General features: G+C 38.2%; 7 protein-coding genes across 12 annotated transcripts; all 7 read left to right on the forward strand.

Moving 5' to 3' along the window:
* The first annotated feature begins 11 nt into the window (after window positions 1-11).
* On the forward strand, window positions 12-2,751 carry LOC122414917 (uncharacterized). 2 transcript variants are annotated; one of them, XM_043426585.1, is made up of 3 exons: window positions 12-120; window positions 187-451; window positions 2,604-2,751. In XM_043426585.1, the coding sequence occupies exons 1-3, from the start codon at window positions 37-39 to the stop codon at window positions 2,612-2,614; spliced, it is 360 nt and encodes a 119-aa protein (XP_043282520.1). In that variant the 5' UTR covers window positions 12-36; the 3' UTR covers window positions 2,615-2,751. The 2 variants fall into 2 exon arrangements, with proteins under 2 accessions (XP_043282520.1, XP_043282519.1); XM_043426584.1 differs by lacking the exon at window positions 2,604-2,751 and adding an exon at window positions 1,495-1,708.
* Window positions 2,752-7,126: 4,375 nt separating this feature from the next.
* On the forward strand, window positions 7,127-9,363 carry LOC122415010 (uncharacterized). 2 transcript variants are annotated; one of them, XM_043426764.1, is made up of 3 exons: window positions 7,127-7,235; window positions 7,302-7,566; window positions 9,245-9,363. In XM_043426764.1, the coding sequence occupies exons 1-3, from the start codon at window positions 7,152-7,154 to the stop codon at window positions 9,253-9,255; spliced, it is 360 nt and encodes a 119-aa protein (XP_043282699.1). In that variant the 5' UTR covers window positions 7,127-7,151; the 3' UTR covers window positions 9,256-9,363. The 2 variants fall into 2 exon arrangements, with proteins under 2 accessions (XP_043282699.1, XP_043282698.1); XM_043426763.1 differs by lacking the exon at window positions 9,245-9,363 and adding an exon at window positions 8,708-8,921.
* A 2,097-nt stretch (window positions 9,364-11,460) lies between these two features.
* Window positions 11,461-13,333, forward strand: LOC122414978 (uncharacterized). Its single transcript, XM_043426708.1, has 3 exons — window positions 11,461-11,693; window positions 11,756-12,020; window positions 13,062-13,333. The coding sequence occupies exons 1-3, from the start codon at window positions 11,493-11,495 to the stop codon at window positions 13,226-13,228; spliced, it is 633 nt and encodes a 210-aa protein (XP_043282643.1). The 5' UTR covers window positions 11,461-11,492; the 3' UTR covers window positions 13,229-13,333.
* Window positions 13,334-13,994: 661 nt separating this feature from the next.
* LOC122415224 (uncharacterized) lies at window positions 13,995-15,521 on the forward strand. The gene is made up of 2 exons (XM_043427211.1): window positions 13,995-14,199; window positions 15,343-15,521. The coding sequence occupies exons 1-2, from the start codon at window positions 13,995-13,997 to the stop codon at window positions 15,507-15,509; spliced, it is 372 nt and encodes a 123-aa protein (XP_043283146.1). The 3' UTR covers window positions 15,510-15,521.
* A 4,977-nt stretch (window positions 15,522-20,498) lies between these two features.
* On the forward strand, window positions 20,499-22,577 carry LOC122415074 (uncharacterized). Of its 2 annotated transcripts, none has more exons than XM_043426903.1 (3): window positions 20,499-20,607; window positions 20,674-20,878; window positions 22,459-22,577. In XM_043426903.1, exons 1-3 carry the CDS (start codon window positions 20,524-20,526, stop codon window positions 22,467-22,469), a joined length of 300 nt encoding a protein of 99 aa, XP_043282838.1. In that variant the 5' UTR covers window positions 20,499-20,523; the 3' UTR covers window positions 22,470-22,577. The 2 variants fall into 2 exon arrangements, with proteins under 2 accessions (XP_043282838.1, XP_043282837.1); XM_043426902.1 differs by lacking the exon at window positions 22,459-22,577 and adding an exon at window positions 21,922-22,135.
* Window positions 22,578-22,619: 42 nt separating this feature from the next.
* On the forward strand, window positions 22,620-24,856 carry LOC122415007 (uncharacterized). Of its 2 annotated transcripts, none has more exons than XM_043426758.1 (3): window positions 22,620-22,728; window positions 22,795-23,059; window positions 24,738-24,856. In XM_043426758.1, exons 1-3 carry the CDS (start codon window positions 22,645-22,647, stop codon window positions 24,746-24,748), a joined length of 360 nt encoding a protein of 119 aa, XP_043282693.1. In that variant the 5' UTR covers window positions 22,620-22,644; the 3' UTR covers window positions 24,749-24,856. The 2 variants fall into 2 exon arrangements, with proteins under 2 accessions (XP_043282693.1, XP_043282692.1); XM_043426757.1 differs by lacking the exon at window positions 24,738-24,856 and adding an exon at window positions 24,201-24,414.
* Window positions 24,857-24,898: 42 nt separating this feature from the next.
* LOC122415001 (uncharacterized) lies at window positions 24,899-27,031 on the forward strand. 2 transcript variants are annotated; one of them, XM_043426750.1, is made up of 3 exons: window positions 24,899-25,007; window positions 25,070-25,334; window positions 26,913-27,031. In XM_043426750.1, exons 1-3 carry the CDS (start codon window positions 24,924-24,926, stop codon window positions 26,921-26,923), a joined length of 360 nt encoding a protein of 119 aa, XP_043282685.1. In that variant the 5' UTR covers window positions 24,899-24,923; the 3' UTR covers window positions 26,924-27,031. The 2 variants fall into 2 exon arrangements, with proteins under 2 accessions (XP_043282685.1, XP_043282684.1); XM_043426749.1 differs by lacking the exon at window positions 26,913-27,031 and adding an exon at window positions 26,376-26,647.
* The last annotated feature ends 12 nt before the right edge of the window (window positions 27,032-27,043 follow it).

Here is a 27,043-nt window from a genome sequence, read left to right on the forward strand (position 1 = left end):
GAGAATCTGGATAAAGTGACTGATTTATATTGCAATATGTCAAACGCATCCCTCCGGGCCATCATGCGGACTTTCGTTATGAACCGGAGATTTTATATCGCTGAATATATTAACCAACAAGTAAGTATAAAAAAATTCATTTAATTTAAACTTTTTTCCAACTTATGACAATTTTTTTGTCAACAGTCCAGTTCGCAGAGTGCTCAGGACGCAAATGGCGGCAAAGCGACGGCTCCTGCAGCCGAAATGGAAAGAAGTTTGGCGCCTGGTTTGACCGAGACAAACGAGAGCAGTCCGGATTCTGAAGAATCAGTAATTTCGCTGTCTAGATCGGAGGAGACAAACGAGAGCAGTCCGGATTCTGAAGAATCAGTGATTCCGCCGCCATCTTCCTCTATAACCGGAATTGAAAATTGTACGAGGAATCAAAGGTTTCGTGAAATCAATCACGGTGAGTGCAGAGAACGTAATTCGGTTTTGTTCATTTCTTTTCAAAGGACCACGTTGAACCTGAAAATGATTAATAAAATTGAATATTGGGAAATCTGTGATTGAAATACTTACCGATGGAACAGTTATGTTGACTCCTCTCCAGAGGACCGCGTTGAACCTGAAAATGATTAGAAAAATTGAATATTAGGAAAACAGTAACTAAAATACTTACCGAGGAAACAGTTTTGATGATTTCTCTCCATGTCAAACCCAAATGAGATATATTCGTTTTTTGTTTTCAGTAATGAAAGATGATCCAGACCCACGGATCCGTCGCACATATTCAATTTAGTCTGTTCAATTCGCTTATTACTAAATCGAGGTATATACGACGGATCCGTGGGTCTGGATCATCTTTCACTGTTTTCCTAATATTCAATTTTTCTAATCATTTGAAGGTTCAACGCGGTCCTCTGGAGAGGAGTCATCGTTTTTTCGCATTCACCGTTGCAAGAAGCTTCTCTTGCTCCGAGCCCGGAGGTTTATCATGCGTTGGACAAAATGGCAAATCACTATGTGCATTGTGCAAGTGTTTTGGATATTCCAGATCAACTCCAAGTATATAACCAATTTCGAAAAAAACGATATGTCATACATTATCGTGCATTGCAGCAGTGTTTAAAACATGGTTTGAAAATCACGAAAATCCACAGAGTCTTGAAGTTTCAGCTAAGCAATCTTCCTGGCTCAAAACATACATTGATTTGAATACACAATTTCTCGTACACGTGCGAAAAATGATTTTGAAAAAAATCTATTCAAATTATTGAATAATGCTGTGTTTGGAAAAACCATGGAGGATGTTCGTAGTCACGTCCAAGTTAAACTGTTAACGCAATGGGCAGGTCGATATGGAGCAGAGGCTATGATCGCTAAACCTAACTTTCACAGTCGAAGTATTTTTGCGGAAAATTTAATCGCTGTAGAGTTGCGAAATCTCCAGGTTATGTTTAACAAACCGATATATGTTGGCATGTCTATTTTAGGCATTTCATTTTTCAGCGAAACCGAAGGGTGGAAAAGATGTTTTCCAAGAAAATTACATGCTGCTGCATTTAACCCAAAATACACTGAACTCCTCAAGGCTATCAATGCTGACGAACGGTGTTATGCAGCCATTTGTGAAGCGGGACGATTTGAAAAGCCCCAAAAAGTCAGTCTGGAACTGATAAAGCCGATTGTTGCAGCAGTTTGGACAGATGGCCATAAAATGTTAAAATATCTCAGTGTCCAAAGATTTTTAATGGATCACAGTGAAGAAAACTATAGAAATCTTCAAGGTAAGTGCGTTAATGCTACTGAATAAAAATTGAATATTGGCAAAATGATAATTGAAATAGTTACCGGTCAAACAGTTGTAACATTGTATCATTTTATTTATTTTAAATGGTGAATTGACATCTTATTAAACACGATTGTTCAGCATCTCGTGGTCGAACTGTAACATTCCTTCCCTCCCACTCATCTCATTACTCGTCATACTCGTCTCACACTCATACTTTCATTCACAGACGCAGGACCATTTTCATGGCTCTAGTCACAATGTAGATTATATTATAAGAAAATGGGTGGCTTATCTTAATAATTGTCAAAAGATCCCTCGTTGGCTCTTTCCTATGTTCCGGGGCTTCCTCACAGCTCTCAGATTAGCGATGTGTTTTTGGGAGCCAGGCAAGTTCGCCGATTATGCAGTACGCCTGGCGAAATGTTGGTCGATGATTGTAGACGAGTGATATTGGAGGTGATGATCCGTCGACGGCCCCGGAACGAAAGAGAGCGAATTCCAGCGATAATTTGCGAGGACCGCCGATCAGGAGTAATAGATCATGCGCAAGCGATTATTCTGACAATTATAGAGAGGGATCTCCGAACGCGCGAAACTTTTACATTTTAAAATGTATCATTTGCGAAACGGCTCGTTACACAGTTTTGTTGTCGCCTCTCCATAGGACCGTGTCGAACCTGAAAATAATTGAAAAAATTGAATATTATTTAAAAAATTGAATATTGGGAAGTCTGTGATACAGATACTTACAGATAAAACAGTTATGTTGACTCCTCTCCAGAGGACCGCGTTGAACCTGAAAATGATTAATAAAATTGAATATTAGGAAAACAGTAACTAAAATACTTACCAAGGAAACAGTTTACCAAGGAAACACAAATACGAAATCGAGACAATGATCAAAAACGACAAGCTGAATGTGATATGTTCGAGGTTTCCCGAATATTTCCGGAGCCCAAACTCAACCATTCCTGTGGAGATTCTGGATAAAGTGACTAATTTATATTGCAATATGTCAAACGCATCCCTCCGGGCCATCATGCGGACTTTCGTTATGAACCGGAGATTTTATATCGCTGAATATATTAACCAACAAGTAAGTATAAAAAAATTCATTTAATTTAAACTTTTTTCCAACTTATGACAATTTTTTTGTCAACAGTCCAGTTCGCAGAGTGCTCAGGACGCAAATGGCGGCAAAGCGACGGCTCCTGCAGCCGAAATGGAAAGAAGTTTGGCGCCTGGTTTGACCAAGACAAACGAGAGCAGTCCGGATTCTGAAGAATCAGTAATTTCGCTGTCTAGATCGGAGGAGACAAACGAGAGCAGTCCGGATTCTGAAGAAGCAGTGATTCCGCCGCCATCTTCCTCTATAACCGGAATTGAAAATTGTACGAGGAATCAAAGGTTTCGTGAAATCAATCACGGTGAGTGCAGAGAGCGTAATTCGGTTTTGTTCATTTCTTTTCAAAGGACCACGTTGAACCTGAAAATGATTAATAAAATTGAATATTGGGAAATCTGTGATTGAAATACTTACCGATGGAACAGTTATGTTGACTCCTCTCCAGAGGACCGCGTTGAACCTGAAAATGATTAGAAAAATTGAATATTAGGAAAACAGTAACTAAAATACTTACCGAGGAAACAGTTTTGATGATTTCTCTCCATGTCAAACCCAAATGAGATATATTCGTTTTTTGTTTTCAGTAATGAAAGATGATCCAGACCCACGGATCCGTCGCACATATTCAATTTAGTCTGTTCAATTCGCTTATTACTAAATCGAGGTATATACGACGGATCCGTGGGTCTGGATCATCTTTCACTGTTTTCCTAATATTCAATTTTTCTAATCATTTTCAGGTTCAACGCGGTCCTCTGGAGAGGAGTCATCGTTTTTTCGCATTCACCGTTGCAAGAAGCTTCTCTTGCTCCGAGCCCGGAGGTTTATCATGCGTTGGACAAAATGGCAAATCACTATGTGCATTGTGCAAGTGTTTTGGATATTCCAGATCAACTCCAAGTATATAACCAATTTCGAAAAAAACGATATGTCATACATTATCGTGCATTGCAGCAGTGTTTAAAACATGGTTTGAAAATCACGAAAATCCACAGAGTCTTGAAGTTTCAGCTAAGCAATCTTCCTGGCTCAAAACATACATTGATTTGAATACACAATTTCTCGTACACGTGCGAAAAATGATTTTGAAAAAAATCTATTCAAATTATTGAATAATGCTGTGTTTGGAAAAACCATGGAGGATGTTCGTAGTCACGTCCAAGTTAAACTGTTAACGCAATGGGCAGGTCGATATGGAGCAGAGGCTATGATCGCTAAACCTAACTTTCACAGTCGAAGTATTTTTGCGGAAAATTTAATCGCTGTAGAGTTGCAAAATCTCCAGGTTATGTTTAACAAACCGATATATGTTGGCATGTCTATTTTAGGCATTTCATTTTTCAGCGAAACCGAAGGGTGGAAAAGATGTTTTCCAAGAAAATTACATGCTGCTGCATTTAACCCAAAATACACTGAACTCCTCAAGGCTATCAATGCTGACGAACGGTGTTATGCAGCCATTTGTGAAGCGGGACGATTTGAAAAGCCCCAAAAAGTCAGTCTGGAACTGATAAAGCCGATTGTTGCAGCAGTTTGGACAGATGGCCATAAAATGTTAAAATATCTCAGTGTCCAAAGATTTTTAATGGATCACAGTGAAGAAAACTATAGAAATCTTCAAGGTAAGTGCGTTAATGCTACTGAATAAAAATTGAATATTGGCAAAATGATAATTGAAATAGTTACCGGTCAAACAGTTTTGTTGTCGCCTCTCCATAGGACCGTGTCGGACCTGAAAATAATTGAAAAAATTGAATATTATTCAAAAAATTGAATACTGGGAAGTCTGTGATTCAGATACTTACAGATAAAACAGTTATGTTGACTCCTCTCCAGAGGACCGCGTTGAACCTGAAAATTATTAATAAAATTGAATATTAGGAAAACAGTAACTAAAATACTTACCAAGGAAACAGTTTACCAAGGAAACACAAATACGAATTCGAGACAATGATCAAAAACGACAAGCTGAATGTGATATGTTCGAGGTTTCCCGAATATTTCCGGAGCCCAAACTCAACCATTCCTGTGGAGATTCTGGATAAAGTGACTGATTTATATTGCAATATGTCAAACGCATCCCTCCGGGCCATCATGCGGACTTTCGTTATGAACCGGAGATTTTATATCGCTGAATATATTAACCAACAAGTAAGTATAAAAAAATTCATTTAATTTAAACTTTTTTCCAACTTATGACAATTTTTTTGTCAACAGTCCAGTTCGCAGAGTGCTCAGGACGCAAATGGCGGCAAAGCGACGGCTCCTGCAGCCGAAATGGAAAGAAGTTTGGCGCCTGGATTGACCGAGACAAACGAGAGCAGTCCGGATTCTAAAGAATCAGTAATTTCGCTGTCTAGATCGGAGGAGACAAACGAGAGCAGTCCGGATTCTGAAGAATCAGTGATTCCGCCGCCATCTTCCTCTATAACCGGAATTGAAAATTGTACGAGGAATCAAAGGTTTCGTGAAATCAATCACGGTGAGTGCAGAGAACGTAATTCGGTTTTGTTCATTTCTTTTCAAAGGACCACGTTGAACCTGAAAATGATTAATAAAATTGAATATTGGGAAATCTGTGATTGAAATACTTACCGATGGAACAGTTATGTTGACTCCTCTCCAGAGGACCGCGTTGAACCTGAAAATGATTAGAAAAATTGAATATTAGGAAAACAGTAACTAAAATACTTACCGAGGAAACAGTTTTGATGATTTCTCTCCATGTCAAACCCAAATGAGATATATTCGTTTTTTGTTTTCAGTAATGAAAGATGATCCAGACCCACGGATCCGTCGCACATATTCAATTTAGTCTGTTCAATTCGCTTATTACTAAATCGAGGTATATACGACGGATCCGTGGGTCTGGATCATCTTTCACTGTTTTCCTAATATTCAATTTTTCTAATCATTTTCAGGTTGAACGCGGTCATCTGGAGAGGAGTCATCGTTTTTTCGCATTCACCGTTGCAAGAAGCTTCTCTTGCTTCGAGCCCGGAGGTTTATCATGCGTTGGACAAAATGGCAAATCACTATGTGCATTGTGCAAGTGTTTTGGATATTCCAGATCAACTCCAAGTATATAACCAATTTCGAAAAAAACGATATGTCATACATTATCGTGCATTGCAGCAGTGTTTAAAACATGGTTTGAAAATCACGAAAATCCACAGAGTCTTGAAGTTTCAGCTAAGCAATCTTCCTGGCTCAAAACATACATTGATTTGAATACACAATTTCTCGTACACGTGCGAAAAATGATTTTGAAAAAAATCTATTCAAATTATTGAATAATGCTGTGTTTGGAAAAACCATGGAGGATGTTCGTAGTCACGTCCAAGTTAAACTGTTAACGCAATGGGCAGGTCGATATGGAGCAGAGGCTATGATCGCTAAACCTAACTTTCACAGTCGAAGTATTTTTGCGGAAAATTTAATCGCTGTAGAGTTGCGAAATCTCCAGGTTATGTTTAACAAACCGATATATGTTGGCATGTCTATTTTAGGCATTTCATTTTTCAGCGAAACCGAAGGGTGGAAAAGATGTTTTCCAAGAAAATTACATGCTGCTGCATTTAACCCAAAATACACTGAACTCCTCAAGGCTATCAATGCTGACGAACGGTGTTATGCAGCCATTTGTGAAGCGGGACGATTTGAAAAGCCCCAAAAAGTCAGTCTGGAACTGATAAAGCCGATTGTTGCAGCAGTTTGGACAGATGGCCATAAAATGTTAAAATATCTCAGTGTCCAAAGATTTTTAATGGATCACAGTGAAGAAAACTATAGAAATCTCCAAGGTAAGTGCGTTAATGCTACTGAATAAAAATTGAATATTGGCAAAATGATAATTGAAATAGTTACCGGTCAAACAGTTTTGTTGTCGCCTCTCCATAGAACCGTCTCGAACCTGAAAATAATTGAAAAAATTGAATATTATTTAAAAAATTGAATATTGGGAAGTCTGTGATTCAGATACTTACAGATGAAACAGTTATGTTGACTCCTCTCCAGAGGACCGCGATGAACCTGAAAATGATTAATAAAATTGAATATTAGGAAAACAGTAACTAAAATACTTACCAAGGAAACAGTTTACCAAGGAAACACAAATACGAAATCGAGACAATGATCAAAAACGACAAGCTGAATGTGATATGTTCGAGGTTTCCCGAATATTTCCGGAGCCCAAACTCAACCATTCCTGTGGAGAATCTGGATAAAGTGACTGATTTATATTGCAATATGTCAAACGCATCCCTCCGGGCCATCATGCGGACTTTCGTTATGAACCGGAGATTTTATATCGCTGAATATATTAACCAACAAGTAAGTATAAAAAAATTCATTTAATTTAAACTTTTTTCCAACTTATGACAATTTTTTTGTCAACAGTCCAGTTCGCAGAGTGCTCAGGACGCAAATGGCGGCAAAGCGACGGCTCCTGCAGCCGAAATGGAAAGAAGTTTGGCGCCTGGTTTGACCGAGACAAACGAGAGCAGTCCGGATTCTGAAGAATCAGTAATTTCGCTGTCTAGATCGGAGGAGACAAACGAGAGCAGTCCGGATTCTGAAGAATCAGTGATTCCGCCGCCATCTTCCTCTATAACCGGAATTGAAAATTGTACGAGGAATCAAAGGTTTCGTGAAATCAATCACGGTGAGTGCAGAGAACGTAATTCGGTTTTGTTCATTTCTTTTCAAAGGACCACGTTGAACCTGAAAATGATTAATAAAATTGAATATTGGGAAATCTGTGATTGAAATACTTACCGATGGAACAGTTATGTTGACTCCTCTCCAGAGGACCGCGTTGAACCTGAAAATGATTAGAAAAATTGAATATTGGGAAATCTGTGATTGAAATACTTACCGATGGAACAGTTATGTTGACTCCTCTCCAGAGGACCGCGTTGAACCTGAAAATGATTAGAAAAATTGAATATTAGGAAAACAGTAACTAAAATACTTACCGAGGAAACAGTTTTGATGATTTCTCTCCATGTTAAACCCAAATGAGATATATTCGTTTTTTGTTTTCAGTAATGAAAGATGATCCAGACCCACGGATCCGTCGCACATATTCAATTTAGTCTGTTCAATTCGCTTATTACTAAATCGAGGTATATACGACGGATCCGTGGGTCTGGATCATCTTTCACTGTTTTCCTAATATTCAATTTTTCTAATCATTTGAAGGTTCAACGCGGTCCTCTGGAGAGGAGTCATCGTTTTTTCGCATTCACCGTTGCAAGAAGCTTCTCTTGCTCCGAGCCCGGAGGTTTATCATGCGTTGGACAAAATGGCAAATCACTATGTGCATTGTGCAAGTGTTTTGGATATTCCAGATCAACTCCAAGTATATAACCAATTTCGAAAAAAACGATATGTCATACATTATCGTGCATTGCAGCAGTGTTTAAAACATGGTTTGAAAATCACGAAAATCCACAGAGTCTTGAAGTTTCAGCTAAGCAATCTTCCTGGCTCAAAACATACATTGATTTGAATACACAATTTCGTACACGTGCGAAAAATGATTTTGAAAAAAATCTATTCAAATTATTGAATAATGCTGTGTTTGGAAAAACCATGGAGGATGTTCGTAGTCACGTCCAAGTTAAACTGTTAACGCAATGGGCAGGTCGATATGGAGCAGAGGCTATGATCGCTAAACCTAACTTTCACAGTCGAAGTATTTTTGCGGAAAATTTAATCGCTGTAGAGTTGCGAAATCTCCAGGTTATGTTTAACAAACCGATATATGTTGGCATGTCTATTTTAGGCATTTCATTTTTCAGCGAAACCGAAGGGTGGAAAAGATGTTTTCCAAGAAAATTACATGCTGCTGCATTTAACCCAAAATACACTGAACTCCTCAAGGCTATCAATGCTGACGAACGGTGTTATGCAGCCATTTGTGAAGCGGGACGATTTGAAAAGCCCCAAAAAGTCAGTCTGGAACTGATAAAGCCGATTGTTGCAGCAGTTTGGACAGATGGCCATAAAATGTTAAAATATCTCAGTGTCCAAAGATTTTTAATGGATCACAGTGAAGAAAACTATAGAAATCTCCAAGGTAAGTGCGTTAATGCTACTGAATAAAAATTGAATATTGGCAAAATGATAATTGAAATAGTTACCGGTCAAACAGTTTTGTTGTCGCCTCTCCATAGAACCGTCTCGAACCTGAAAATAATTGAAAAAATTGAATATTATTTAAAAAATTGAATATTGGGAAGTCTGTGATTCAGATACTTACAGATGAAACAGTTATGTTGACTCCTCTCCAGAGGACCGCGTTGAACCTGAAAATGATTAATAAAATTGAATATTAGGAAAACAGTAACTAAAATACTTACCAAGGAAACAGTTTACCAAGGAAACACAAATACGAAATCGAGACAATGATCAAAAACGACAAGCTGAATGTGATATGTTCGAGGTTTCCCGAATATTTCCGGAGCCCAAACTCAACCATTCCTGTGGAGAATCTGGATAAAGTGACTGATTTATATTGCAATATGTCAAACGCATCCCTCCGGGCCATCATGCGGACTTTCGTTATGAACCGGAGATTTTATATCGCTGAATATATTAACCAACAAGTAAGTATAAAAAAATTCATTTAATTTAAACTTTTTTCCAACTTATGACAATTTTTTTGTCAACAGTCCAGTTCGCAGAGTGCTCAGGACGCAAATGGCGGCAAAGCGACGGCTCCTGCAGCCGAAATGGAAAGAAGTTTGGCGCCTGGTTTGACCGAGACAAACGAGAGCAGTCCGGATTCTGAAGAATCAGTAATTTCGCTGTCTAGATCGGAGGAGACAAACGAGAGCAGTCCGGATTCTGAAGAATCAGTGATTCCGCCGCCATCTTCCTCTATAACCGGAATTGAAAATTATACGAGGAATCAAAGGTTTCGTGAAATCAATCACGGTGAGTGCAGAGAACGTAATTCTGTTTTGTTCATTTCTTTTCAAAGGACCACGTTGAACCTGAAAATGATTAATAAAATTGAATATTGGGAAATCTGTGATTGAAATACTTACCGATGGAACAGTTATGTTGACTCCTCTCCAGAGGACCGCGTTGAACCTGAAAATGATTAGAAAAATTGAATATTAGGAAAACAGTAACTAAAATACTTACCGAGGAAACAGTTTTGATGATTTCTCTCCATGTCAAACCCAAATGAGATATATTCGTTTTTTGTTTTCAGTAATGAAAGATGATCCAGACCCACGGATCCGTCGCACATATTCAATTTAGTCTGTTCAATTCGCTTATTACTAAATCGAGGTATATACGACGGATCCGTGGGTCTGGATCATCTTTCACTGTTTTCCTAATATTCAATTTTTCTAATCATTTGAAGGTTCAACGCGGTCCTCTGGAGAGGAGTCATCGTTTTTTCGCATTCACCGTTGCAAGAAGCTTCTCTTGCTCCGAGCCCGGAGGTTTATCATGCGTTGGACAAAATGGCAAATCACTATGTGCATTGTGCAAGTGTTTTGGATATTCCAGATCAACTCCAAGTATATAACCAATTTCGAAAAAAACGATATGTCATACATTATCGTGCATTGCAGCAGTGTTTAAAACATGGTTTGAAAATCACGAAAATCCACAGAGTCTTGAAGTTTCAGCTAAGCAATCTTCCTGGCTCAAAACATACATTGATTTGAATACACAATTTCGTACACGTGCGAAAAATGATTTTGAAAAAAATCTATTCAAATTATTGAATAATGCTGTGTTTGGAAAAACCATGGAGGATGTTCGTAGTCACGTCCAAGTTAAACTGTTAACGCAATGGGCAGGTCGATATGGAGCAGAGGCTATGATCGCTAAACCTAACTTTCACAGTCGAAGTATTTTTGCGGAAAATTTAATCGCTGTAGAGTTGCAAAATCTCCAGGTTATGTTTAACAAACCGATATATGTTGGCATGTCTATTTTAGGCATTTCATTTTTCAGCGAAACCGAAGGGTGGAAAAAATGTTTTCCAAGAAAATTACATGCTGCTGCATTTAACCCAAAATACACTGAACTCCTCAAGGCTATCAATGCTGACGAACGGTGTTATGCAGCCATTTGTGAAGCGGGACGATTTGAAAAGCCCCAAAAAGTCAGTCTGGAACTGATAAAGCCGATTGTTGCAGCAGTTTGGACAGATGGCCATAAAATGTTAAAATATCTCAGTGTCCAAAGATTTTTAATGGATCACAGTGAAGAAAACTATAGAAATCTTCAAGGTAAGTGCGTTAATGCTACTGAATAAAAATTGAATATTGGCAAAATGATAATTGAAATAGTTACCGGTCAAACAGTTTTGTTGTCGCCTCTCCATAGGACCGTGTCGAACCTGAAAATAATTGAAAAAATTGAATATTATTTAAAAAATTGAATACTGGGAAGTCTGTCATTCAGATACTTACAGATAAAACAGTTATGTTGACTCCTCTCCAGAGGACCGCGTTGAACCTGAAAATTATTAATAAAATTGAATATTAGGAAAACAGTAACTAAAATACTTACCAAGGAAACAGTTTACCAAGGAAACACAAATACGAAATCGAGACAATGATCAAAAACGACAAGCTGAATGTGATATGTTCGAGGTTTCCCGAATATTTCCGGAGCCCAAACTCAACGATTCCTGTGGAGAATCTGGATAAAGTGACTGATTTATATTGCAATATGTCAAACGCATCCCTCCGGGCCATCATGCGGACTTTCGTTATGAACCGGAGATTTTATATCGCTGAATATATTAACCAACAAGTATAAAAAAATTCATTTAATTTAAACTTTTTTCCAACTTATGACAATTTTTTTGTCAACAGTCCAGTTCGCAGAGTGCTCAGGACGCAAATGGCGGCAAAGCGACGGCTCCTGCAGCCGAAATGGAAAGAAGTTTGGCGCCTGGTTTGACCGAGACAAACGAGAGCAGTCCGGATTCTGAAGAATCAGTAATTTCGCTGTCTAGATCGGAGGAGACAAACGAGAGCAGTCCGGATTCTGAAGAATCAGTGATTCCGCCGCCATCTTCCTCTATAACCGGAATTGAAAATTGTACGAGGAATCAAAGGTTTCGTGAAATCAATCACGGTGAGTGCAGAGAACGTAATTCGGTTTTGTTCATTTCTTTTCAAAGGACCACGTTGAACCTGAAAATGATTAATAAAATTGAATATTGGGAAATCTGTGATTGAAATACTTACCGATGGAACAGTTATGTTGACTCCTCTCCAGAGGACCGCGTTGAACCTGAAAATGATTAGAAAAATTGAATATTAGGAAAACAGTAACTAAAATACTTACCGAGGAAACAGTTTTGATGATTTCTCTCCATGTCAAACCCAAATGAGATATATTCGTTTTTTGTTTTCAGTAATGAAAGATGATCCAGACCCACGGATCCGTCGCACATATTCAATTTAGTCTGTTCAATTCGCTTATTACTAAATCGAGGTATATACGACGGATCCGTGGGTCTGGATCATCTTTCACTGTTTTCCTAATATTCAATTTTTCTAATCATTTGAAGGTTCAACGCGGTCCTCTGGAGAGGAGTCATCGTTTTTTCGCATTCACCGTTGCAAGAAGCTTCTCTTGCTCCGAGCCCGGAGGTTTATCATGCGTTGGACAAAATGGCAAATCACTATGTGCATTGTGCAAGTGTTTTGGATATTCCAGATCAACTCCAAGTATATAACCAATTTCGAAAAAAACGATATGTCATACATTATCGTGCATTGCAGCAGTGTTTAAAACATGGTTTGAAAATCACGAAAATCCACAGAGTCTTGAAGTTTCAGCTAAGCAATCTTCCTGGCTCAAAACATACATTGATTTGAATACACAATTTCGTACACGTGCGAAAAATGATTTTGAAAAAAATCTATTCAAATTATTGAATAATGCTGTGTTTGGAAAAACCATGGAGGATGTTCGTAGTCACGTCCAAGTTAAACTGTTAACGCAATGGGCAGGTCGATATGGAGCAGAGGCTATGATCGCTAAACCTAACTTTCACAGTCGAAGTATTTTTGCGGAAAATTTAATCGCTGTAGAGTTGCAAAATCTCCAGGTTATGTTTAACAAACCGATATATGTTGGCATGTCTATTTTAGGCATTTCATTTTTCAGCGAAACCGAAGGGTGGAAAAGATGTTTTCCAAGAAAATTACATGCTGCTGCATTTAACCCAAAATACACTGAACTCCTCAAGGCTATCAATGCTGACGAACGGTGTTATGCAGCCATTTGTGAAGCGGGACGATTTGAAAAGCCCCAAAAAGTCAGTCTGGAACTGATAAAGCCGATTGTTGCAGCAGTTTGGACAGATGGCCATAAAATGTTAAAATATCTCAGTGTCCAAAGATTTTTAATGGATCACAGTGAAGAAAACTATAGAAATCTTCAAGGTAAGTGCGTTAATGCTACTGAATAAAAATTGAATATTGGCAAAATGATAATTGAAATAGTTACCGGTCAAACAGTTTTGTTGTCGCCTCTCCATAGGACCGTGTCGGACCTGAAAATAATTGAAAAAATTGAATATTATTCAAAAAATTGAATACTGGGAAGTCTGTGATTCAGATACTTACAGATAAAACAGTTATGTTGACTCCTCTCCAGAGGACCGCGTTGAACCTGAAAATTATTAATAAAATTGAATATTAGGAAAACAGTAACTAAAATACTTACCAAGGAAACAGTTTACCAAGGAAACACAAATACGAATTCGAGACAATGATCAAAAACGACAAGCTGAATGTGATATGTTCGAGGTTTCCCGAATATTTCCGGAGCCCAAACTCAACCATTCCTGTGGAGATTCTGGATAAAGTGACTGATTTATATTGCAATATGTCAAACGCATCCCTCCGGGCCATCATGCGGACTTTCGTTATGAACCGGAGATTTTATATCGCTGAATATATTAACCAACAAGTAAGTATAAAAAAATTCATTTAATTTAAACTTTTTTCCAACTTATGACAATTTTTTTGTCAACAGTCCAGTTCGCAGAGTGCTCAGGACGCAAATGGCGGCAAAGCGACGGCTCCTGCAGCCGAAATGGAAAGAAGTTTGGCGCCTGGATTGACCGAGACAAACGAGAGCAGTCCGGATTCTAAAGAATCAGTAATTTCGCTGTCTAGATCGGAGGAGACAAACGAGAGCAGTCCGGATTCTGAAGAATCAGTGATTCCGCCGCCATCTTCCTCTATAACCGGAATTGAAAATTGTACGAGGAATCAAAGGTTTCGTGAAATCAATCACGGTGAGTGCAGAGAACGTAATTCGGTTTTGTTCATTTCTTTTCAAAGGACCACGTTGAACCTGAAAATGATTAATAAAATTGAATATTGGGAAATCTGTGATTGAAATACTTACCGATGGAACAGTTATGTTGACTCCTCTCCAGAGGACCGCGTTGAACCTGAAAATGATTAGAAAAATTGAATATTGGGAAATCTGTGATTGAAATACTTACCGATGGAACAGTTATGTTGACTCCTCTCCAGAGGACCGCGTTGAACCTGAAAATGATTAGAAAAATTGAATATTAGGAAAACAGTAACTAAAATACTTACCGAGGAAACAGTTTTGATGATTTCTCTCCATGTCAAACCCAAATGAGATATATTCGTTTTTTGTTTTCAGTAATGAAAGATGATCCAGACCCACGGATCCGTCGCACATATTCAATTTAGTCTGTTCAATTCGCTTATTACTAAATCGAGGTATATACGACGGATCCGTGGGTCTGGATCATCTTTCACTGTTTTCCTAATATTCAATTTTTCTAATCATTTGAAGGTTCAACGCGGTCCTCTGGAGAGGAGTCATCGTTTTTTCGCATTCACCGTTGCAAGAAGCTTCTCTTGCTCCGAGCCCGGAGGTTTATCATGCGTTGGACAAAATGGCAAATCACTATGTGCATTGTGCAAGTGTTTTGGATATTCCAGATCAACTCCAAGTATATAACCAATTTCGAAAAAAACGATATGTCATACATTATCGTGCATTGCAGCAGTGTTTAAAACATGGTTTGAAAATCACGAAAATCCACAGAGTCTTGAAGTTTCAGCTAAGCAATCTTCCTGGCTCAAAACATACATTGATTTGAATACACAATTTCTCGTACACGTGCGAAAAATGATTTTGAAAAAAATCTATTCAAATTATTGAATAATGCTGTGTTTGGAAAAACCATGGAGGATGTTCGTAGTCACGTCCAAGTTAAACTGTTAACGCAATGGGCAGGTCGATATGGAGCAGAGGCTATGATCGCTAAACCTAACTTTCACAGTCGAAGTATTTTTGCGGAAAATTTAATCGCTGTAGAGTTGCGAAATCTCCAGGTTATGTTTAACAAACCGATATATGTTGGCATGTCTATTTTAGGCATTTCATTTTTCAGCGAAACCGAAGGGTGGAAAAGATGTTTTCCAAGAAAATTACATGCTGCTGCATTTAACCCAAAATACACTGAACTCCTCAAGGCTATCAATGCTGACGAACGGTGTTATGCAGCCATTTGTGAAGCGGGACGATTTGAAAAGCCCCAAAAAGTCAGTCTGGAACTGATAAAGCCGATTGTTGCAGCAGTTTGGACAGATGGCCATAAAATGTTAAAATATCTCAGTGTCCAAAGATTTTTAATGGATCACAGTGAAGAAAACTATAGAAATCTCCAAGGTAAGTGCGTTAATGCTACTGAATAAAAATTGAATATTGGCAAAACGATAATTGAAATAGTTACCGGTCAAACAGTTTTGTTGTCGCCTCTCCATAGGACCGTGTCGAACCTGAAAATAATTGAAAAAATTGAATATTATTTAAAAAATTGAATATTGGGAAGTCTGTGATTCAGATACTTACAGATGAAACAGTTATGTTGACTCCTCTCCAGAGGACCGCGTTGAACCTGAAAATGATTAATAAAATTGAATATTAGGAAAACAGTAACTAAAATACTTACCAAGGAAACAGTTTACCAAGGAAACACAAATACGAAATCGAGACAATGATCAAAAACGACAAGCTGAATGTGATATGTTCGAGGTTTCCCGAATATTTCCGGAGCCCAAACTCAACCATTCCTGTGGAGAATCTGGATAAAGTGACTGATTTATATTGCAATATGTCAAACGCATCCCTCCGGGCCATCATGCGGACTTTCGTTATGAACCGGAGATTTTATATCGCTGAATATATTAACCAACAAGTAAGTATAAAAAAATTCATTTAATTTAAACTTTTTTCCAACTTATGACAATTTTTTTGTCAACAGTCCAGTTCGCAGAGTGCTCAGGACGCAAATGGCGGCAAAGCGACGGCTCCTGCAGCCGAAATGGAAAGAAGTTTGGCGCCTGGTTTGACCGAGACAAACGAGAGCAGTCCGGATTCTGAAGAATCAGTAATTTCGCTGTCTAGATCGGAGGAGACAAACGAGAGCAGTCCGGATTCTGAAGAATCAGTGATTCCGCCGCCATCTTCCTCTATAACCGGAATTGAAAATTGTACGAGGAATCAAAGGTTTCGTGAAATCAATCACGGTGAGTGCAGAGAACGTAATTCGGTTTTGTTCATTTCTTTTCAAAGGACCACGTTGAACCTGAAAATGATTAATAAAATTGAATATTGGGAAATCTGTGATTGAAATACTTACCGATGGAACAGTTATGTTGACTCCTCTCCAGAGGACCGCGTTGAACCTGAAAATGATTAGAAAAATTGAATATTGGGAAATCTGTGATTGAAATACTTACCGATGGAACAGTTATGTTGACTCCTCTCCAGAGGACCGCGTTGAACCTGAAAATGATTAGAAAAATTGAATATTAGGAAAACAGTAACTAAAATACTTACCGAGGAAACAGTTTTGATGATTTCTCTCCATGTTAAACCCAAATGAGATATATTCGTTTTTTGTTTTCAGTAATGAAAGATGATCCAGACCCACGGATCCGTCGCACATATTCAATTTAGTCTGTTCAATTCGCTTATTACTAAATCGAGGTATATACGACGGATCCGTGGGTCTGGATCATCTTTCACTGTTTTCCTAATATTCAATTTTTCTAATCATTTGAAGGTTCAACGCGGTCCTCTGGAGAGGAGTCATCGTTTTTTCGCATTCACCGTTGCAAGAAGCTTCTCTTGCTCCGAGCCCGGAGGTTTATCATGCGTTGGACAAAATGGCAAATCACTATGTGCATTGTGCAAGTGTTTTGGATATTCCAGATCAACTCCAAGTATATAACCAATTTCGAAAAAAACGATATGTCATACATTATCGTGCATTGCAGCAGTGTTTAAAACATGGTTTGAAAATCACGAAAATCCACAGAGTCTTGAAGTTTCAGCTAAGCAATCTTCCTGGCTCAAAACATACATTGATTTGAATACACAATTTCGTACACGTGCGAAAAATGATTTTGAAAAAAATCTATTCAAATTATTGAATAATGCTGTGTTTGGAAAAACCATGGAGGATGTTCGTAGTCACGTCCAAGTTAAACTGTTAACGCAATGGGCAGGTCGATATGGAGCAGAGGCTATGATCGCTAAACCTAACTTTCACAGTCGAAGTATTTTTGCGGAAAATTTAATCGCTGTAGAGTTGCAAAATCTCCAGGTTATGTTTAACAAACCGATATATGTTGGCATGTCTATTTTAGGCATTTCATTTTTCAGCGAAACCGAAGGGTGGAAAAGATGTTTTCCAAGAAAATTACATGCTGCTGCATTTAACCCAAAATACACTGAACTCCTCAAGGCTATCAATGCTGACGAACGGTGTTATGCAGCCATTTATGAAGCGGGACGATTTGAAAAGCCCCAAAAAGTCAGTCTGGAACTGATAAAGCCGATTGTTGCAGCAGTTTGGAGAGATGGCCATAAAATGTTAAAATATCTCAGTGTCCAAAGATTTTTAATGGATCACAGTGAAGAAAACTATAGAAATCTCCAAGGTAAGTGCGTTAATGCTACTGAATAAAAATTGAATATTGGCAAAATGATAATTGAAATAGTTACCGGTCAAACAGTTTTGTTGTCGCCTCTCCATAGGACCGTGTCGAACCTGAAAATAATTGAAAAAATTGAATATTATTTAAAAAATTGAATATTGGGAAGTCTGTGATTCAGATACTTACAGATGAAACAGTTATGTTGACTCCTCTCCAGAGGACCGCGTTGAACCTGAAAATGATTAATAAAATTGAATATTAGGAAAACAGTAACTAAAATACTTACCAAGGAAACAGTTTACCAAGGAAACACAAATACGAAATCGAGACAATGATCAAAAACGACAAGCTGAATGTGATATGTTCGAGGTTTCCCGAATATTTCCGGAGCCCAAACTCAACCATTCCTGTGGAGAATCTGGATAAAGTGACTGATTTATATTGCAATATGTCAAACGCATCCCTCCGGGCCATCATGCGGACTTTCGTTATGAACCGGAGATTTTATATCGCTGAATATATTAACCAACAAGTAAGTATAAAAAAATTCATTTAATTTAAACTTTTTTCCAACTTATGACAATTTTTTTGTCAACAGTCCAGTTCGCAGAGTGCTCAGGACGCAAATGGCGGCAAAGCGACGGCTCCTGCAGCCGAAATGGAAAGAAGTTTGGCGCCTGGTTTGACCGAGACAAACGAGAGCAGTCCGGATTCTGAAGAATCAGTAATTTCGCTGTCTAGATCGGAGGAGACAAACGAGAGCAGTCCGGATTCTGAAGAATCAGTGATTCCGCCGCCATCTTCCTCTATAACCGGAATTGAAAATTATACGAGGAATCAAAGGTTTCGTGAAATCAATCACGGTGAGTGCAGAGAACGTAATTCGGTTTTGTTCATTTCTTTTCAAAGGACCACGTTGAACCTGAAAATGATTAATAAAATTGAATATTGGGAAATCTGTGATTGAAATACTTACCGATGGAACAGTTATGTTGACTCCTCTCCAGAGGACCGCGTTGAACCTGAAAATGATTAGAAAAATTGAATATTAGGAAAACAGTAACTAAAATACTTACCGAGGAAACAGTTTTGATGATTTCTCTCCATGTCAAACCCAAATGAGATATATTCGTTTTTTGTTTTCAGTAATGAAAGATGATCCAGACCCACGGATCCGTCGCACATATTCAATTTAGTCTGTTCAATTCGCTTATTACTAAATCGAGGTATATACGACGGATCCGTGGGTCTGGATCATCTTTCACTGTTTTCCTAATATTCAATTTTTCTAATCATTTGAAGGTTCAACGCGGTCCTCTGGAGAGGAGTCATCGTTTTTTCGCATTCACCGTTGCAAGAAGCTTCTCTTGCTCCGAGCCCGGAGGTTTATCATGCGTTGGACAAAATGGCAAATCACTATGTGCATTGTGCAAGTGTTTTGGATATTCCAGATCAACTCCAAGTATATAACCAATTTCGAAAAAAACGATATGTCATACATTATCGTGCATTGCAGCAGTGTTTAAAACATGGTTTGAAAATCACGAAAATCCACAGAGTCTTGAAGTTTCAGCTAAGCAATCTTCCTGGCTCAAAACATACATTGATTTGAATACACAATTTCGTACACGTGCGAAAAATGATTTTGAAAAAAATCTATTCAAATTATTGAATAATGCTGTGTTTGGAAAAACCATGGAGGATGTTCGTAGTCACGTCCAAGTTAAACTGTTAACGCAATGGGCAGGTCGATATGGAGCAGAGGCTATGATCGCTAAACCTAACTTTCACAGTCGAAGTATTTTTGCGGAAAATTTAATCGCTGTAGAGTTGCAAAATCTCCAGGTTATGTTTAACAAACCGATATATGTTGGCATGTCTATTTTAGGCATTTCATTTTTCAGCGAAACCGAAGGGTGGAAAAGATGTTTTCCAAGAAAATTACATGCTGCTGCATTTAACCCAAAATACACTGAACTCCTCAAGGCTATCAATGCTGACGAACGGTGTTATGCAGCCATTTGTGAAGCGGGACGATTTGAAAAGCCCCAAAAAGTCAGTCTGGAACTGATAAAGCCGATTGTTGCAGCAGTTTGGAGAGATGGCCATAAAATGTTAAAATATCTCAGTGTCCAAAGATTTTTAATGGATCACAGTGAAGAAAACTATAGAAATCTCCAAGGTAAGTGCGTTAATGCTACTGAATAAAAATTGAATATTGGCAAAATGATAATTGAAATAGTTACCGGTCAAACAGTTTTGTTGTCGCCTCTCCATAGGACCGTGTCGAACCTGAAAATAATTGAAAAAATTGAATATTATTTAAAAAATTGAATATTGGGAAGTCTGTGATTCAGATACTTACAGATGAAACAGTTATGTTGACTCCTCTCCAGAGGACCGCGTTGAACCTGAAAATGATTAATAAAATTGAATATTAGGAAAACAGTAACTAAAATACTTACCAAGGAAACAGTTTACCAAGGAAACACAAATACGAAATCGAGACAATGATCAAAAACGACAAGCTGAATGTGATATGTTCGAGGTTTCCCGAATATTTCCGGAGCCCAAACTCAACCATTCCTGTGGAGAATCTGGATAAAGTGACTGATTTATATTGCAATATGTCAAACGCATCCCTCCGGGCCATCATGCGGACTTTCGTTATGAACCGGAGATTTTATATCGCTGAATATATTAACCAACAAGTAAGTATAAAAAAATTCATTTAATTTAAACTTTTTTCCAACTTATGACAATTTTTTTGTCAACAGTCCAGTTCGCAGAGTGCTCAGGACGCAAATGGCGGCAAAGCGACGGCTCCTGCAGCCGAAATGGAAAGAAGTTTGGCGCCTGGTTTGACCGAGACAAACGAGAGCAGTCCGGATTCTGAAGAATCAGTGATTCCGCCGCCATCTTCCTCTATAACCGGAATTGAAAATTGTACGAGGAATCAAAGGTTTCGTGAAATCAATCACGGTGAGTGCAGAGAACGTAATTCGGTTTTGTTCATTTCTTTTCAAAGGACCACGTTGAACCTGAAAATGATTAATAAAATTGAATATTGGGAAATCTGTGATTGAAATACTTACCGATGGAACAGTTATGTTGACTCCTCTCCAGAGGACCGCGTTGAACCTGAAAATGATTAGAAAAATTGAATATTAGGAAAACAGTAACTAAAATACTTACCGAGGAAACAGTTTTGATGATTTCTCTCCATGTCAAACCCAAATGAGATATATTCGTTTTTTGTTTTCAGTAATGAAAGATGATCCAGACCCACGGATCCGTCGCACATATTCAATTTAGTCTGTTCAATTCGCTTATTACTAAATCGAGGTATATACGACGGATCCATGGGTCTGGATCATCTTTCACTGTTTTCCTAATATTCAATTTTTCTAATCATTTGAAGGTTGAACACGGTCCTCTGGAGAGGAGTCATCGTTTTTTCGCATTCACCGTTGCAAGAAGCTTCTCTTGCTCCGAGCCCGGACGTTTATCATGCGTTGGACAAAATGGCAAATCACTATGTGCATTGTGCAAGTGTTTTGGATATTCCAGATCAACTCCAAGTATATAACCAATTTCGAAAAAAACGATATGTCATACATTATCGTGCATTGCAGCAGTGTTTAAAACATGGTTTGAAAATCACGAAAATCCACAGAGTCTTGAAGTTTCAGCTAAGCAATCTTCCTGGCTCAAAACATACATTGATTTGAATACACAATTTCTCGTACACGTGCGAAAAATGATTTTGAAAAAAATCTATTCAAATTATTGAATAATGCTGTGTTTGGAAAAACCATGGAGGATGTTCGTAGTCACGTCCAAGTTAAACTGTTAACGCAATGGGCAGGTCGATATGGAGCAGAGGCTATGATCGCTAAACCTAACTTTCACAGTCGAAGTATTTTTGCGGAAAATTTAATCGCTGTAGAGTTGCGAAATCTCCAGGTTATGTTTAACAAACCGATATATGTTGGCATGTCTATTTTAGGCATTTCATTTTTCAGCGAAACCGAAGGGTGGAAAAGATGTTTTCCAAGAAAATTACATGCTGCTGCATTTAACCCAAAATACACTGAACTCCTCAAGGCTATCAATGCTGACGAACGGTGTTATGCAGCCATTTGTGAAGCGGGACGATTTGAAAAGCCCCAAAAAGTCAGTCTGGAACTGATAAAGCCGATTGTTGCAGCAGTTTGGACAGATGGCCATAAAATGTTAAAATATCTCAGTGTCCAAAGATTTTTAATGGATCACAGTGAAGAAAACTATAGAAATCTTCAAGGTAAGTGCGTTAATGCTACTGAATAAAAATTGAATATTGGCAAAATGATAATTGAAATAGTTACCGGTCAAACAGTTTTGTTGTCGCCTCTCCATAGAACCGTGTCGAACCTGAAAATAATTGAAAAAATTGAATATTATTTAAAAAATTGAATATTGGGAAGTCTGTGATTCAGATACTTACAGATGAAACAGTTATGTTGACTCCTCTCCAGAGGACCGCGTTGAACCTGAAAATGATTAATAAAATTGAATATTAGGAAAACAGTAACTAAAATACTTACCAAGGAAACAGTTTACCAAGGAAACACAAATACGAAATCGAGACAATGATCAAAAACGACAAGCTGAATGTGATATGTTCGAGGTTTCCCGAATATTTCCGGAGCCCAAACTCAACCATTCCTGTGGAGAATCTGGATAAAGTGACTGATTTATATTGCAATATGTCAAACGCATCCCTCCGGGCCATCATGCGGACTTTCGTTATGAACCGGAGATTTTATATCGCTGAATATATTAACCAACAAGTAAGTATAAAAAAATTCATTTAATTTAAACTTTTTTCCAACTTATGACAATTTTTTTGTCAACAGTCCAGTTCGCAGAGTGCTCAGGACGCAAATGGCGGCAAAGCGACGGCTCCTGCAGCCGAAATGGAAAGAAGTTTGGCGCCTGGTTTGACCGAGACAAACGAGAGCAGTCCGGATTCTGAAGAATCAGTAATTTCGCTGTCTAGATCGGAGGAGACAAACGAGAGCAGTCCGGATTCTGAAGAATCAGTGATTCCGCCGCCATCTTCCTCTATAACCGGAATTGAAAATTGTACGAGGAATCAAAGGTTTCGTGAAATCAATCACGGTGAGTGCAGAGAACGTAATTCGGTTTTGTTCATTTCTTTTCAAAGGACCACGTTGAACCTGAAAATGATTAATAAAATTGAATATTGGGAAATCTGTGATTGAAATACTTACCGATGGAACAGTTATGTTGACTCCTCTCCAGAGGACCGCGTTGAACCTGAAAATGATTAGAAAAATTGAATATTGGGAAATCTGTGATTGAAATACTTACCCATGGAACAGTTATGTTGACTCCTCTCCAGAGGACCGCGTTGAACCTGAAAATGATTAGAAAAATTGAATATTAGGAAAACAGTAACTAAAATACTTACCGAGGAAACAGTTTTGATGATTTCTCTCCATGTCAAACCCAAATGAGATATATTCGTTTTTTGTTTTCAGTAATGAAAGATGATCCAGACCCACGGATCCGTCGCACATATTCAATTTAGTCTGTTCAATTCGCTTATTACAAAATCGAGGTATATACGACGGATCCGTGGGTCTGGATCATCTTTCACTGTTTTCCTAATATTCAATTTTTCTAATCATTTGAAGGTTCAACGCGGTCCTCTGGAGAGGAGTCATCGTTTTTTCGCATTCACCGTTGCAAGAAGCTTCTCTTGCTCCGAGCCCGGAGGTTTATCATGCGTTGGACAAAATGGCAAATCACTATGTGCATTGTGCAAGTGTTTTGGATATTCCAGATCAACTCCAAGTATATAACCAATTTCGAAAAAAACGATATGTCATACATTATCGTGCATTGCAGCAGTGTTTAAAACATGGTTTGAAAATCACGAAAATCCACAGAGTCTTGAAGTTTCAGCTAAGCAATCTTCCTGGCTCAAAACATACATTGATTTGAATACACAATTTCGTACACGTGCGAAAAATGATTTTGAAAAAAATCTATTCAAATTATTGAATAATGCTGTGTTTGGAAAAACCATGGAGGATGTTCGTAGTCACGTCCAAGTTAAACTGTTAACGCAATGGGCAGGTCGATATGGAGCAGAGGCTATGATCGCTAAACCTAACTTTCACAGTCGAAGTATTTTTGCGGAAAATTTAATCGCTGTAGAGTTGCGAAATCTCCAGGTTATGTTTAACAAACCGATATATGTTGGCATGTCTATTTTAGGCATTTCATTTTTCAGCGAAACCGAAGGGTGGAAAAGATGTTTTCCAAGAAAATTACATGCTGCTGCATTTAACCCAAAATACACTGAACTCCTCAAGGCTATCAATGCTGACGAACGGTGTTATGCAGCCATTTGTGAAGCGGGACGATTTGAAAAGCCCCAAAAAGTCAGTCTGGAACTGATAAAGCCGATTGTTGCAGCAGTTTGGACAGATGGCCATAAAATGTTAAAATATCTCAGTGTCCAAAGATTTTTAATGGATCACAGTGAAGAAAACTATAGAAATCTCCAAGGTAAGTGCGTTAATGCTACTGAATAAAAATTGAATATTGGCAAAATGATAATTGAAATAGTTACCGGTCAAACAGTTTTGTTGTCGCCTCTCCATAGAACCGTCTCGAACCTGAAAATAATTGAAAAAATTGAATATTATTTAAAAAATTGAATATTGGGAAGTCTGTGATTCAGATACTTACAGATGAAACAGTTATGTTGACTCCTCTCCAGAGGACCGCGTTGAACCTGAAAATGATTAATAAAATTGAATATTAGGAAAACAGTAACTAAAATACTTACCAAGGAAACAGTTTACCAAGGAAACACAAATACGAAATCGAGACAATGATCAAAAACGACAAGCTGAATGTGATATGTTCGAGGTTTCCCGAATATTTCCGGAGCCCAAACTCAACCATTCCTGTGGAGAATCTGGATAAAGTGACTGATTTATATTGCAATATGTCAAACGCATCCCTCCGGGCCATCATGCGGACTTTCGTTATGAACCGGAGATTTTATATCGCTGAATATATTAACCAACAAGTATAAAAAAATTCATTTAATTTAAACTTTTTTCCAACTTATGACAATTTTTTTGTCAACAGTCCAGTTCGCAGAGTGCTCAGGACGCAAATGGCGGCAAAGCGACGGCTCCTGCAGCCGAAATGGAAAGAAGTTTGGCGCCTGGTTTGACCGAGACAAACGAGAGCAGTCCGGATTCTGAAGAATCAGTAATTTCGCTGTCTAGATCGGAGGAGACAAACGAGAGCAGTCCGGATTCTGAAGAATCAGTGATTCCGCCGCCATCTTCCTCTATAACCGGAATTGAAAATTGTACGAGGAATCAAAGGTTTCGTGAAATCAATCACGGTGAGTGCAGAGAACGTAATTCGGTTTTGTTCATTTCTTTTCAAAGGACCACGTTGAACCTGAAAATGATTAATAAAATTGAATATTGGGAAATCTGTGATTGAAATACTTACCGATGGAACAGTTATGTTGACTCCTCTCCAGAGGACCGCGTTGAACCTGAAAATGATTAGAAAAATTGAATATTAGGAAAACAGTAACTAAAATACTTACCGAGGAAACAGTTTTGATGATTTCTCTCCATGTCAAACCCAAATGAGATATATTCGTTTTTTGTTTTCAGTAATGAAAGATGATCCAGACCCACGGATCCGTCGCACATATTCAATTTAGTCTGTTCAATTCGCTTATTACTAAATCGAGGTATATACGACGGATCCGTGGGTCTGGATCATCTTTCACTGTTTTCCTAATATTCAATTTTTCTAATCATTTGAAGGTTCAACGCGGTCCTCTGGAGAGGAGTCATCGTTTTTTCGCATTCACCGTTGCAAGAAGCTTCTCTTGCTCCGAGCCCGGAGGTTTATCATGCGTTGGACAAAATGGCAAATCACTATGTGCATTGTGCAAGTGTTTTGGATATTCCAGATCAACTCCAAGTATATAACCAATTTCGAAAAAAACGATATGTCATACATTATCGTGCATTGCAGCAGTGTTTAAAACATGGTTTGAAAATCACGAAAATCCACAGAGTCTTGAAGTTTCAGCTAAGCAATCTTCCTGGCTCAAAACATACATTGATTTGAATACACAATTTCGTACACGTGCGAAAAATGATTTTGAAAAAAATCTATTCAAATTATTGAATAATGCTGTGTTTGGAAAAACCATGGAGGATGTTCGTAGTCACGTCCAAGTTAAACTGTTAACGCAATGGGCAGGTCGATATGGAGCAGAGGCTATGATCGCTAAACCTAACTTTCACAGTCGAAGTATTTTTGCGGAAAATTTAATCGCTGTAGAGTTGCAAAATCTCCAGGTTATGTTTAACAAACCGATATATGTTGGCATGTCTATTTTAGGCATTTCATTTTTCAGCGAAACCGAAGGGTGGAAAAGATGTTTTCCAAGAAAATTACATGCTGCTGCATTTAACCCAAAATACACTGAACTCCTCAAGGCTATCAATGCTGACGAACGGTGTTATGCAGCCATTTGTGAAGCGGGACGATTTGAAAAGCCCCAAAAAGTCAGTCTGGAACTGATAAAGCCGATTGTTGCAGCAGTTTGGACAGATGGCCATAAAATGTTAAAATATCTCAGTGTCCAAAGATTTTTAATGGATCACAGTGAAGAAAACTATAGAAATCTTCAAGGTAAGTGCGTTAATGCTACTGAATAAAAATTGAATATTGGCAAAATGATAATTGAAATAGTTACCGGTCAAACAGTTTTGTTGTCGCCTCTCCATAGGACCGTGTCGGACCTGAAAATAATTGAAAAAATTGAATATTATTCAAAAAATTGAATACTGGGAAGTCTGTGATTCAGATACTTACAGATAAAACAGTTATGTTGACTCCTCTCCAGAGGACCGCGTTGAACCTGAAAATTATTAATAAAATTGAATATTAGGAAAACAGTAACTAAAATACTTACCAAGGAAACAGTTTACCAAGGAAACACAAATACGAAATCGAGACAATGATCAAAAACGACAAGCTGAATGTGATATGTTCGAGGTTTCCCGAATATTTCCGGAGCCC

Source organism: Venturia canescens, chromosome 8 (assembly GCF_019457755.1).
Source record: "Venturia canescens isolate UGA chromosome 8, ASM1945775v1, whole genome shotgun sequence".
In the NCBI taxonomy this organism is placed as follows: Eukaryota; Metazoa; Arthropoda; class Insecta; order Hymenoptera; family Ichneumonidae; genus Venturia; species Venturia canescens.